Source organism: Panthera leo, chromosome D4, assembly GCF_018350215.1.
Source record: "Panthera leo isolate Ple1 chromosome D4, P.leo_Ple1_pat1.1, whole genome shotgun sequence".
Taxonomy (NCBI): domain Eukaryota; kingdom Metazoa; phylum Chordata; class Mammalia; order Carnivora; family Felidae; genus Panthera; species Panthera leo.
Genome location: NC_056691.1, coordinates 13,244,436 through 13,259,306, shown reverse-complemented (window position 1 = coordinate 13,259,306; position 14,871 = coordinate 13,244,436). Strand labels below are relative to the sequence as shown.

The 14,871-nt window shown below is 38.5% G+C and overlaps 1 protein-coding gene across 1 annotated transcript in view; it reads left to right on the top strand.

Moving 5' to 3' along the window:
• LOC122204458 (transient receptor potential cation channel subfamily M member 3-like) overlaps nt 1-7,988 on the top strand; it is a 68,953-nt gene extending 60,965 nt beyond the window's left edge. The window contains exon 6 of the mRNA XM_042911960.1: nt 7,810-7,988. Within this exon, the coding sequence (XP_042767894.1) occupies nt 7,810-7,988 (179 nt within the window). The remainder of the gene's footprint in view (nt 1-7,809) is intronic.
• The last annotated feature ends 6,883 nt before the right edge of the window (nt 7,989-14,871 follow it).

The window sequence follows — 14,871 nt, the reverse complement described above, 5'->3', positions numbered from 1 at the left end:
TCACCTAACCGCCCCCGCCCCCCACCAGAAAGAATCACCTACCCCAAAACAAATAGTTTTAGCTTTTTGGATACAAGATAAAAAAAAATTTGTCTTCCTCAGCATATTATTATTGGTCTGCATGAGAGGACATTCAAACTTTGGAAAAACATGTTTTAAATTATTTGTCGACTCCTCCTTTTGGTTTAAGTATATGAAGCACATTTATTTTTCTGTTATCCTCATGAATATTTATACACATTTAAATGGGAAATCTTTTATAAGTTTAATAAATATAAGAATCTTTTAAATTTTTTTAATGTTTATTTATTTTTGAGAGAGAGACAGAGACAGAGACAGAGACAGAGATGCAGAATCTGAATCAGGCTCCAGGCTCCAAGCTGTCAGCACAGAGCCCCATACGGGGCTCGAACCCATGAGCTGTGAGATCATGACCTGAGCAGAAGTCGGACACTCAACCGACTGAGCCCCCCAGGTGCCCCTAAATAAGAATCTTTATATTTGTGTTTGTTTAACCATGTAGTTCTTAAATGCCAGACTCTGTTCTGTATGTTTTATAAATAATTATAATATTCATATATTATTTTATAACATGTAATATTATATAAGTTTATATAAAATATATTTATATAAATACAATTATAAATTATAGTTTATATGACTTAGATAATTTATATATAAATTAAAAATAAATAACATATATAATATACATTTAAATATATATTTAAATAAATGATCTCTCTCTCTTTCTCTTACTCACACACACACACCCTTCCTTCCCTCTCACTCAGGCCACATGATCCCTTCTCTGTGGTATCCTCTGCCCCCTTTCTTCCTTTCTCATGGTCTTCTTCCCTTGTTTAATCACCCACCCATTGTCCTACCAGAGCCTCAGCTGATAGAGAAGCTTCACTCTCCACCAACCCACTTTCCGGAAACTCACTTCAGCCCTTGGGTTTCCACTCCAATTCCAGAAAGGCAAATGTGACCTGTTGCAGGTCTGGAACCCACCTCTAGACCACCCAGCTTTAAAAGAAGCAAACAAGGCAGACCTGTGGACGGGTCAACTCCTCGGTAGGGGAGTGTGGACAGGGAGGGCATGACCAGTGTTTCCAGTACGCGTGCCACAGTGACGCCTTTGCATGACTTACAGGATCCACATTTCATCCGCCCATCCGCTCTCTCCGTCTGTCCTTGGTCCTCTGGCTACCAGACAGAAAATCGAAGCAAGGCAATCTCTAAAATGAAAGTCAGGTGGTAGGAGCTAGTACACGGTTCCTGTGAAAATACGCATTGATAATACGCAAAATAGATGAGTTCAACAGTATTGAAAACAAGCTGGACAAAAAGGGGTTTGCGGTATTCATCAATAGCTTTTGCATTCACTGTCCCCGGGAGAAGAAATGCTACACCATAGGTTTTTAATCTTTTATCACCAGGAAAGGCATTGCCGTTAATTCAAACTCTGTATCTTTAGGGTTTTAACGACTGCCTATCTCCAGACAAATTTGCTGAGATTTTAGATGAAAAGATAAAATATACGTGTGTGTTTATTCTGGTATACTGGTGTGTTTATTAGCTGTAATTATGGAAGGACTATACATGGAGGGGGTCCATTAGGCTAAATATCAGTAAGGGAGTTGCCATAAGGATCACTGATAACAGGAGAGGATGTTTAAGAAATTCACATTATGTTCCCCCTGCCTAGTCCTAAAGTGAATTGGAAATTTGTACATTGGGAAGTCTCAGCCTTAAGGAAAGTCCCCAGCCATCTTTCAAGGAATTTCCTTCCCACTTGACAACCATAAGTATCCAGAAGTGAAGCGTCTTGTTGCATGTGGCTTTATTTCTACTGCCTAATAGTTTGTGTGGTACTTGATATTCCCAGATGCTTTCCTAAGCATTAGGTGCAGAATTATAGTGATGAAAAGGTATAGTAATAATAATGACACACAGGATTGATTTGCGATGGGTTTGGCATTCACCAATTGGTTACCTCACCAGGATTCACTAAAAGATAATTGGGTTCATTACCCGTTTCCAAGTAAGGCCAGACTCACTCCAGTTATAGTTCTGTTGTCTGGAATAGATAGCATATTCTACCTCTAAAACATGAAGGCAATATCCAAAACATCTGCCTCCATAGAAGAACTGCAAAGATATTCTACTTAAAATGAAATGTATTCTTTTCTTGTCGGCCCCTAGATATTTTCTTGGTCTCGTTCTGTTCCTTGGTAGCTTAAGGATTTCCAATCATTTTTCCTTTTATAAAATACAGCATATAAAAATATTCTCTTTCTGGATAATAATATCCTATCATTGTACCTGAATATTCATGTGTTATGAATCTTCCTAATTAAACTTAACGAACAAGAATAGTTTTAAGTGTTGTCACTTGAACACAAGTGATTACCAGATTTACATACTTTTCACAAATCTATCTCCAATTTCTCAGACCATAGAAAAGATTCACTAAATCGACAAGAACATGAAGAATCTCAATCTGAAAGTATCTGTTGAAAGTTGTGGTGTTATGCAGTATTATGCAAACTTCAGCCATTATTTCTCAAGTAGGTAGCAAATTAGTGTCCATTAAAATGAGGCAAATAGCTTACTGCTTCTCTTCCCATCACTATAGTAATTGCTAATGTCCCCGAAGTCTGTGCAAGGTTCTGTTTGGAAAAGTGCAAGACCTTAGGAAGTTGCTGAGTTTTTATGACCTCATTATGTAGTCCAAATACAGGAGATAATGGCCAATGTTCTGTTGGTAGAGTCAGCCATTGAACCAAAGACCAGGCTGTTCAAGTGGGAAGTTGGATGAAGGGGGCACATTCAATGTTTTATAATTTTAAGCAAATTTTAATTATGGAAATTAAAAATTGTGAAACATAAAATACACTGGTAAAGTCTTACTATACGCATAGTTTCAAAGCATGTGAATTCTCCACACAAACTTCTAAATCATCAAGAATCACATACTCCCACAGCTGACAAGGCCAGTGAATTAGTTATGTTCATGTTATTGCTACACAACTTTAGCGGTTGAGAGAAATGCCCACCCACCATTAACATTCTCAGTCTTGAATGCATTAAGACCTTTGGGAAGTCATTTCTCACATAAAGTTTGAGCCCTCCTTTCACAGATCACACGATCTGTGGCCTAGGTCATTACAACCTACCTAAGATCAACCTTCTATACTCCATCTCCATATAAATATGAACCATTGTCCAATAGCAAATTATTCCTTAGGACCATAGGGATTTTAGATCATATACGGTGATGTGACATGAAACCAAAGTGTTAATTTACTTTGATCAGAATTCTCACATTATCCAGGCATTTCACGTACAACAGACTGAATGTTTTTACAAGTGCCTGAACTGATCACAGATTATTATCTCATGTCAGCAGAGAGGGAGAGAAGAGAGGGAGAAAGAAAGAGGATGCTTTTGGAGTTTGAAGACATTCTCCTATTCCTGCCACCTTCCTTCCTCCCAACGCCCAACCCAGTCTTTGGTTAAGCCAATTTTGACACTTTCTGCCTTATTGGGAACCCAGGCTAAGGTACATAGCAGTCAGAACAAAATGTGACACAAGTCCAAGAGAATATCTTCTGCAAAGAACAATTAATTGGGGTGGGGTCTGTAATTTGAAAGCCGTAGGTCAGGCTGGAACATTGTAGAATGTAGCTGTTAAATCCATTGCCCAAGCCCACATTTTTGAAGGCTAGGCCTCCAGTTCCACCACTGCAAAAGCGAAAGAGTGTGGCAAAGCCTCTTCCTGCTTAAGCATCTCCACATTGGTCTAAAATTAAATTCTAATGGAAATCTCTGAGAACGGCTGAAAGTCTTTGGTTATGGTGAAACATGTAAAATTATTGCAATCGACTAAAGAATTAACCTATTTTTCCCCAAAAGCACAGGAAAAGTATTCACACACACAGAAGTCTCTGAGGGCTCTAGATAAAATGAAAAAGCTTCCTGAATAATAGAGGTTATATTTTTTAAAACTATAGATCTAAACAGCTATTTTGTGTGTCTGTGTATGTGAATGGCTAGTAGGTTTGCTGAGCAAGGTATAAATTTGTGATTATCTTCAAAGGAATTTATACTAATTTTGTTATGGGCATAAAGAAAATAGAAATGTGCCATGTGAATTCAGCTGAACATGCAGTGGATTCCATAAAGAAAAATGTTTTCTTTATGTCATTAATAGAAAATGGTATTCATGGTATTTTAAAAAGCCTTTTCTTTACTAATGGAGTCATATACCACAGATTCTAATTTTTACATTTATGACTTTCTCTAGAGTATTTTTAATATCCTGTGTCCAAAATGTAACTTAGAAACTAAAGTGTGAACAGAAGAAATAAGGAGAAACAAGAGAGAAAGAATGGAGGGAACGGTGACATCCTACAGATAGTGTTTATTCTGAAGTTTAGCCAGTCAATATAAATGGGCAACAATAGCATGATATTGTTCCCTTGGGCATAGAATTTTGTTGGCAAACCCATTCTAGAACTTGCCTCACAGGCCCCAGTGAGCTTCAAACTGATGTTCTTTATAGCTATATCAATGTGCTTAATTTAGGTTGGAGTTTGGTAAGGGTCCATTCACAAGTTTTCATGAATCTCTTTCAAAGATCCATAAACCCTTGAAATTGCATAGAAATATTTTTGTGACTATCCATATGTGCACTTATTTTTCTGGAGAAAGGGTCAGTAGATTTAATCAGATTCACAAAAATATTCAAAGATCCTTATCTCCAAAAAAAATAGGCTAAGAACCACTTCGTTAGTTCATTACTGATTATTTGATATCATTTTTTTTTCTCGGAAACAAAGGCAATGTGTGTGTGTGTGTGTGTGTGTGTGTGTGTGTGTGTGTGTCCTGACAGAAAGACAATGTTACCATATACTGGCAGGCTAAATTTACACAAAGCATGGTATTTTTAGGTATAGCCTGATTCTCTACCTTTCATAACTAAGATATTCAGAAGTGCTTTTGTATTAGGCTATAAGGGCTTTTATTGTCTATAGAATAAATTTCCATGTATTATCACTGTAGGAAATGGGTGAGAATGTAGAGGCCAGATATATTCAGTATTTATGCAAAGGGAGATGATACTTTGATACTTTATCCAATTTTTAGCACTGGATTATAATATAATAATAATAGTAATATAAATTTATATATTTGTTTTAATATTTGAATTGGTAACAGCTTCATTCTGAAATTAGGAAATTTAATCATCTAAAATATTTCTGTATTTCTAGGGGTTACAACACTTTGGTACATTGAGAAATACATTGTTATGAAATCATTTGTTTGTTGCTCTCAATGTATCCTATGTAAATTGATCCTTTGCTCCTATATATCCTCTCAAAGGGAAGAGAGGTTTCCAGCCATCTTGCCTATTGTCTGGTAGATTCTAGATAACTGAAACATTCTAGAAGGCCCATTCTAGGACTTCTTTCTCCATGAGAACTTTAAGTGGATCACAGCTGGTCTGTGAGTTGAAGTAAAGATCCCACTGACAGAACCAGTGCTCAAGATCAGAACTTGGCAAAGGCTTCTCTTGGAAGATCCTAGAATGAGTCTAAACATATCATTAGGTATAAAAAAACGCAGGTATGGGATATAATTGTTCCTTGACATGAAACAATGTGGTAGCATGTGCTAAACCAAGGCAAAGGGAAAAATTAAATAGCATAGTACTTTGGCAAATACCTCATAAAATAATTTTAAACATTGGAAAAGAGACCCTTTTTTAAGGCGTTGAAATAAAAACCCAGGGCACCTGGGTGGCTCAGCCGGTTAAGCATCTGACTCTTGATTCTGGCTCAGCTCATCATCTCACCATTTGTGAGTCTGGGCCCCACATTGGGCTTTACACTGACAGCACTGAGCCTCCTTGGGATTCTCTTTCTCCCTCCCTCTCTGCCCCTCCCCTCCACGCTCTGAAAATAAATAAACTTTAAAAAACATACAAACCCATATAGGGGTGGATATTTCTTATGTCAACAAGTTCTCCTCCAAAAGAAGTGTGCTGTATTAACATTTCAAGTTAGCCCTTAATCTTCAAAGTGCCTTTCAGTAGGAAGTTACTTAATCCTCCTCATCAGCAGTGAGGAAAATGTCTCCTCTACAGACACGTAAATAGTTTTAAAGTTTTAAAGTGCCCTTTTGTCTCAATCGTTAAGGGCCTTTTGGTCAAAAGCATAATCTTTTGCTTCCCTCTCCTTGGATTTGAAGGAGTAATTCTCAAAAGTTCTCCATCCACAGAAGAATCAGATGGGACCATGGGTTATCCCTCCCTCCTCATACCCTCTGGAGCACAAAAAGAAATTTGGGGACAACAATTGTCATTTTCTTACAGGTTTTAAATGTTGATATAAAAATGGCACCCATTTTTGTGTAACTGACATTTTGGACATTTCCTTTAAGATGAAAATCAAACCATGAGAAACACTGACTTAGAAAAGAGAAGGCCCCAGGACACTGATACACTTTAGAAGTGTAATAGGTCACACAAGTCAAATACAGTCTCTTATTAATGGAGCAAGGAACCAAACCTCAAACTATTATTTCTCACAGGGCAGCAGTTTCTTGATAAAAGAAAAAAAAAAAACATAGCAGGCAGGAGAAGGGGGGAAATGGAGATGATTGAAGGCTTTTTTTAGTTCATATTTACAGAAGTGGCACAGAATCTTGATTATTTCTTTTTTAAGATAACTGTTCTGTACGAAACCATCTCATTTTTATGGTACTGCTCAATTCCTTAACTATTCTGGGAAGGTAAAGTGAGAAAATATAGTGTGATACCAAAATGAGCAAAAGAAGTTATTCAATGAACAATGATGGCACTTGAGAGAACTCTTGAAAATGTACTTCAAATCTTTTTCATCATGTCTCTCATGGACATTCATTTTTAATACTTCTCTTTAAAATGTCAAGTTGAACCATATGTGAGTGCTGATGTTAGGGTACTTTTTACATCTTATAGCTCACTGATAATAGCTTAAATAGTTTAGAAAAAGTCTGTGACACCCCCCCACACACACCCCTGAATTCAACTGAATTCAGCAAATGTTTCCAGAAGACCCATCATGAGCCTGGCACCTTGCTCGGTGGCTAAGGACAAAGCAGTAGCAGATGGCAGATGATATGTCTCCTGGGTACTTTATTGTGACTGTTACTCTATTAAGAATCAATAATCAAGCTTATCATTTATGGTCAGACATAGATAGACTACTAATGTAGCTAGTAGTTAACTCAACAAGTGAAAATGTGCCTCCAGCTGATTTTGATTTGTTGAGTCTTTAATAAAGAGAACCATTCAGGCATTTTCTTGGTGCCTCTGATGACTTCAGGGATCTGGCCTGTTTTAAATTCCCATTTTTCACGTAGGAAACTGAACAACTGGGTACATATGAGACTTGCTTAAGGTCACGTTTCACTTCCAATCTTCTGGTTGCTGGCTCAGTGTTTCATCTACTAACCGATTCCTTTCTCTCCCTCCTCGCCCTATGCACCCCCTCCTATAAAAGTATGGCAATCGGTGCCTTCACTGACCCCAGCATCCCAGGAGCTCTGGGGAGAGGGCAAAGTCAAACAGACCCCCTGGTGGGAACCTTCTGCTACAGGAGTCTGTAAAAATTTTGCTCCGTATTTTATCCCTTCATGTGTTATCTCCCCCGTGCTCAGTAATTTTAGTTTGTGCTTTTTGTTTCTCTTTTTGTTTCTTTGGTTTGCTGGCTTTGTGTTCTTTTCTCTTTTTTTTCCTTTTCTTTTCCTTTTTTAATGCAGGAATCGGTCAAGGCGTTCCGGTGGTGGCACTCATTGTGGAAGGAGGACCCAATGTGATCTCCATTGTCTTGGAGTACCTTCGAGACACCCCTCCCGTGCCAGTTGTTGTCTGCGATGGGAGTGGACGGGCATCTGACATCCTGGCCTTTGGGCATAAATATTCAGAAGAAGGCGGGTAGGTAATGAGTATGAAGCCTATGTTCCAAACTTGGAAAGATGGTATTAGTCGATTAAGATGTTTGGTTTGGGAAGGTGGTGGGGAAGAGCAGGGGAACGTATTCTAAATGTCCTGGGAACTGAGACATTCCATGAAATCTCCACTGGACTAGCCCAATAAAGAGGACAAAGGGAAAGGAAGGGTCATAGGACTCGGTAGCCTTTCTCTTCTTTGATTTCTTCTCTCTTTTGCCCCTCTCACTAAGGAGAAATAGGAACTGGGTTTTCACACACACGGCACAGCTAACCTGGACCATATAGATCGGGTTAGTACCTTGGGAAAAGCTGGGATGTGCAGCCTCCAGGCTCAGCCTCCGAACACCAGCTTCGCCAGACTGCTGCATGTTCACAAAGGCGACACCTTAATGAAAACTTCCGGTGGCCTGTGCTGTCAGATCCCTGTAGATTGGCTCAGAAAGCAGAGTCTATAAACACTCTGTTCCTCGTTAAGCCCCTCCTGGACTCCCCGCCACGCCACCGCGAACTTTCCTTGGTCTGTCTACCCCCTAATGCTACTCTCAACAGTCCACAGCCCCCACCCCCCCACTGCAAGGAAGACTTCCCTCCACAGCCTTCCCTGTCAATCTGAGGTCCCACCCAGGGAATGGTGACATCCAAGCAGTCTTGGATATTATTAGATTAAAGTGACTTGCCCCAAGGTATAAATGGGTTTAAGGAGGAAAACTCAGGGGGGCATCACTGAATTTTTATTTCATTCAAATTTTTAAAGTTGTTATTTATTTAAGTAATCTCTATACCCAACGTGGGGCTCAAACCCATGACCCCGAGATTAAGGATCACATACCCTTCTGACAGAGCCAGCCAGGCACCCCTAAGTCATTGAATTTTTAAATAAGGAACTTGCTAACCGAAACAATTCTCCTAACACATGAAACTGGTGGGCGAAAGGAGCCCCAAAGGAGATGGGGTCTTTTGTTCATCCCTTTTACAAACATACATCGAGTGTCTACTGGGTGCCACACACAGAGATGGGAAAAAAGAATAACAACTCTCCCTGCCATCAAAGAGCTCATAGTAAGTCTAATAAGTAGATAAGCATGTAATGATTAGTAGTAAGTGACTGGCAAGCTTGGCTGCTCAGGACACTCCCTTCTCCACCTGTCTGCCACGTAGCCTTCCTTACAACAGGCTCCTCCTGGCAGCCCAGTAGTGTGTTTTCTCTCCCATTCCTTTCCTTGTCTTTGCCCGAGACCCAGCAGTGCTCCAGGTGAGTGTTAACCCAGCCCCCTTCCCTGATAAGTGTGTGAGCCTAAATATGGGAAAGAAAGGAGACACACGTAGGAGAGTCACTGGCTTCCCACTAACGTTGCAAACACTGACAGTGATTTGGGGGCGCCTTAAAGCTTCTGATGTGAAAAAGAAAAGAAAAAACAATATTCATGAGCATGAAGTTGGAGTTTGCTTCCTGGCAAATTTAAATTCTGTCTTCTCCTTTCATTGTAAATATTGGTCCATTTTATAGCTAAGAAACTAAAAAGAACATTTGCCTGAACATCTCCATGTCTGTTACCAACCAGAATTCAGGATCCTCAACTGTGCTTTGCTTTTATTAAAAATGTAGCCATCGTTCTCATTGATTTAAATATAGCAACGTGTTTCTTTTTCAGAAAGAACTAAAGACTTTATACAGTTTTTAGCTTCTGCTAACTTTTTTTCTTCCTAATGCTTGCAATTATTTTATTGTATTTCCACAAAGTAAATGCAAGTTTGAATTCAGAAGGCACATTTCCCTTTCAGAAAATTCATGGAAAAGTGAGCTCTTCATCCTAACATTTCAGGTTTTTAAAGTCTGTACACAATTAAGGTCCGGACCCAGGGCCTACTTTTTGTCATTATCATGGGTTGTATAGTGTGAAAATGTTACAATTTTTGATAAGTTGCTCTTCCTGATTCTGTTTTATATGTAGGGGAAATGTTACACATTTTAGAGCTGGGGGAGTGGAACTCTGTATTTTTTAACCCAGGGGACAGATACACAGAGCAATTACGTGGTTTCCCAAGGTCGCATAGCCCACGATCCCAGGTCAGGATTCTTTCTGCTCTCTTAAAAAGTTCACTGAAATGGATTTTTGTGGCCTGTGCCTTGGTTGTTTCTTATATGTTACCTCAACGGCACCGTCTCTTAAGTAACTTAAGTTCCCTTCAGCGTCCCCTTTACATTAGAATTTCTTAATTTTTTGTATTATTGCATGTATCCCCAAAGATAAAATCAATGCATTCCTACGTGTAAACCTACTTGTTGGTCCAAGCCGACCAACCCTACAACACGGGGATTCTTTTCTTCCCCCTGACCCAGATCCAAATTAGGAGGCAGAAATACCATGCCTTTTTAACTTTAATTGGAAATTTTAGTTTTAAAACCAAAGCTTAGTTTTAGTTCTGATTATTTTATGACCAAAATATGCAAAAGCATAATCTATATGGGATCTATGCAAACATGTAAACCATGGTTGATTATCAAAGAGTATGAAGTCATGCACATAACCCGCGTGGAGATAAAGAATTAAGATATGATTTCATACCTTGGGAATTATTAAGATTAAAACTTAAAAAAATTTAAGAACCGTTTAGAAACACTTATTAAGAAAATAGAAGCTTCAAGAGAAGCTTTGTATTTGCCAATCCAAATAGATAGATCTATATTTATTTATTTTATATGGTGTTATAATAAATGTATGCTCTTGCTCCAGGAAAGCAATTATAAATTTATCATGATCAAAAGAATTCAGATGTTTGTCTGTGTCATCTGAATAACTGCCAGAATCAAGTTTATTTAGCTTGATAAAAAGTAGTCCAGCCACACATATGCAACCAATTTAAAAAGAACATTTCCAAGGGCTCCTGAGTGGCTCAGTCGGTTAAGCATCCAACTTTAGCTCAGTCATCATCTCATGGTTCATGGTTCATGAGCCCACGTCAGGCTCTGTGCTGACAGCTCAGAGCCTGGAGCCTGCTTTGGCCTCTGTGTCTCCCTCTCTCTCTGTCCCACTCCCACTTGCACTCTGTTTCTCTCTGTCTCTCAAAAACGAATAAATGTTAGAAAAAATTAAAAAAAAAACATTTCCAAAGAACATTATTTTGCAGTAGTGTGTTTGCTTTATGCTAAAAAGAAAAAGAAAAAGGAGAGATAGAATCCCAAGCAGGCTCTGCACCATCAGTGTAGATGTGGGGCTCAAACTCACAAAGTGTGAGATCATGACCTGAGCCCAGACCAAGAGTCAGACGCTTAACTGACTGTGCCATCCAGGTGCCCCTTTGGTGATTTAAATATGATGTAAGCATTTTTAAACTCATTTATAGATTGTTAAATCACACAGGTCCAAGGACTGTAAGTGTGTATATTTAGCTATAAAGCTTTTCACTTTATAATCTGAAAGGAGTGAATGAAATTTACACACCTTGTATTTTAACTTTTATGAACTTGGTATTTTGCCCTTAAATTCCCTATTGTTAACCAACTTCTAAGAATATGAATTTGAAAGGTCATCACTTAGGAAGCAAATCGGAATTGGCAAAACTAACTTGTGTCGATGAGATTACTTGAGGTAAAGGAAGATAGAGCGTATCCATCCCAAAGTAAATGGGTTTGGATACACTAGGAGGGCAACTGCAATTGAATTCATTTGCCTTCTTCTCCCTCTCTGCCCTGCAGCAGGTGCTACCAGAAAGAAATGGCCAAACTCTCTTTTTCCCTTAATGTCAAACTAGATCATCCTATTTCTCATCTGTCATAGTTTTAAAATGAGTCACAACTCACTTTCCTGGACTAATTTCATTCCCTAAAAATATTATCAAATTTTTCTTTTCTGAATCACAACTGACTAAACACTGCCAACAAACAGATTGATGCTACCCAAGTGGCATTAGATTCACTTACCTAAGTTTTCAAATAGGAAGATTCCACATTTTGCTGTGTTGAGGAAGCAAGCTGACCAACTTTGCTTACAGTCAGAACACCTTTCAGGTGGTAGCTGCCTGCAGTTAAAGTCAGAGATTAGTTTGCTTGGAAAGTAACTAAGTCTCAGGTTGCAGAGAAATGTGGTGTAGCTCCTCATTTATCAGCCATTGAGAAAGTGCCACACAGATGAAAGATGTCAGTGTGAAAAAGGCATCCCGAACAAATGTGTACTCTAAGGGATGCTCCTCATTTATCTGGATTTTATTACTAAGTCTTACATTTATTTTGGTGTCTTCTTCCCGAAAATATTTTTAGAGAGCCTAGGACAAGAAGTAGAGCTTGTGGTAACAGAAAGCCTTAAAGCTCTTACATAGACTGTTGATAACTCTGGGGACGGCACCAAGGGGCAGACGCCAATAGACTGTTCACATTCGTATTTGTCTGGAATTTGTATTAGATATCATGGAGAAACACTGAGCCACTAATGGCTTGTTCTTGAGGAAGAGAATAGATAATATATTTCAAGGAAAAAAAATCTGATTTTCCTGTTTAAAGGGGACTTAATAAAGATCCCTTTATTTTCTGATTAACTGAGGTAAAGGCATAAATGGAACACAAAGTAGAGATGAGAAAGGAAAAATCCATTGCATGGCTTCAAATTATATCACTGTGTCCTAGCACGGATGTAACGAAAGTTTGCTTCTCTCCAAATATACATCAAAGTGACCAAAGTCAGGAGGAAGTCACCAGAAAACTAGCCATTTTAGAAATCCAGGTGCAGTCTGTATTCCCTAGGGCATATCACTCCATGCAGTGGTTACTAATGTTTTCTTCTGCTTGAGAGATTTCCATCTAAGGCTGAAGGATGTCACAGCCCTATCATTTTTCTCTATAAGATCTGCTGAAAGGAAGTAATTGATCTCAGTAGTCTGTATCCCAATATGATTTAGACATAATTGGAATGTCAAGTGAGAAAGAAGGAAACAAATATCAAGCATGCTGACTTCCAGTGTCTATTTTAGTTTCCATTAATTTCATCTTACCTTGTCTCTTTTCTAGAATTTTCTATAAGAAAGCATGTCAAAACTTGATTCTGTTTTGTAACTTTCTCAGAAGGGATGGGAAGAAAGTTGGAAACATCTTGTATAGACAAAGCATACCAGGAGCTTTATTCAAAAAGGGGTGTTGTTTTTGTAAACCGTTTTCTAAGTTAACCTTTATTGAGTGCCTACTATATGCCCTCAACGTAACTGTTAGAGAATGAGCAAGACATGGCCCTGGCAGAGATTTTATAATGGAGGTTAAAACACAGCCATGAATTACAGATAACTAGAAGGTCACATGTGCTGTGATAAACGTACAAGAGGCCAGAGGACAAAGTACTTGAGTGTGGCATTTCCCCCAAGAATCTCTTCAGGGGTGCCTGACTGGCTTAGCTGGTAGAGCATGCGACTTTTGATCTCAAGGTCATGAGTTCCAGCCCCACGTTGGGTGTTAATTACTTACATAATGGCATAATAGTCTTTATTGCTCCTGTTCCCCTTTTCCATCAAAAACTGGATCCAAACTGAGGATCAGCCTGGAAGACAAGAAAAGCTAATATTTGACCCTCTTTTGTGTAACTCAACACAGAAAAAAAAAATCAGTTTGAAGAGTATTGAAAGAAAGACAATAAAAGAGATGGTGTGTTTGTATGTGTACATACATACAATTATGTTGAATTTATATATACCCAAATATATATTTAAATACATTTGCATGTTATTTATATATAATATATATTTACATATTGAATTTATATATTTCAGTTTAATGAAATCAAGTTAATTGACAAATTAATTTAATCCAATAAAATCAATTAAATTATATATAATTTATAAATATACTAATGCCTATAATTATTGAATTGCAATTTTTATATTGCAATTTTCCCCTCTGTGGAATATATTAAAGATATTGATATATAGATACCTGTGCCATCGTATCTAAGTTCCTCAAGGCTGGAGTAGCTTCATTTATTTAGGAAAGTTCAAAAGAAAATACTCCGTCTTCCAGTTTGCTGTTTGGTCCCTCCATGTTGTGTCAGCATGGAAAGAATAAAGCATTGACTAAAAAACAATTATGTAGAGTTCATGGAGGAAAGTACTAGTGAGGGGAAAAGTTCTATTGATCCCTATCAGTCAATCAGTTCTCTAAATTGATTAAATTTGCTTTAGAATTGCTCAGCTCCAGGCTGGGAACGTGTGGCCTTGAACATAAACAGCAAACATTAGAAAGAACACAGAGCTGCATAAGCCATCATGGTAAAGAAATCCTTTTCGGAGAACCACTGCCCATGACTTTTAGACAGCCCATCAATATCAAGTGAAGATTGCACAGGATGGATCAACCATGTTTCTCTGAGATTTGCTCAGCTCACTTCTTGGCCACTTGTTACACAGAATACATTCAAAATAGGCAGGTGGTTGTCACACTTTAGCATGCCTGAGAATCACCCAGAAAGTGTTAGGAGACACAGGTTCCCCTAAGTATCCTGATTCGGTGTACCTGGGCTGAGGTACAGGAAACTCTATGTGAAAACAAACTTGAGGTGATCCCAACCAGAATGGTCCATAGACCATGCTTTCGGAAACTCCTTTTAAATGTATACAAATTAGCCTTCTGATGTTTTCAGAAAGAGCCTCCTCACTTGCTGTGCCTGGCGTGCATTCTCCTCACACCAGTCATGGCACTGTTGCTGCAAGCACTTTGCACCCTCTGCCAAATTTTGTCCCTGGAACCCAGTTGGCTTGAGAAGTTGATTTAGCATGAATCACCTCATTTATTTCTTTATCACAGCTGTTCTTAGTTTCAAACATCTGTTAGACTTGAAAATTCCTCCCTTGAAGAGAAAGCTATACCATAAAAATACTCATTTTGACAGGACT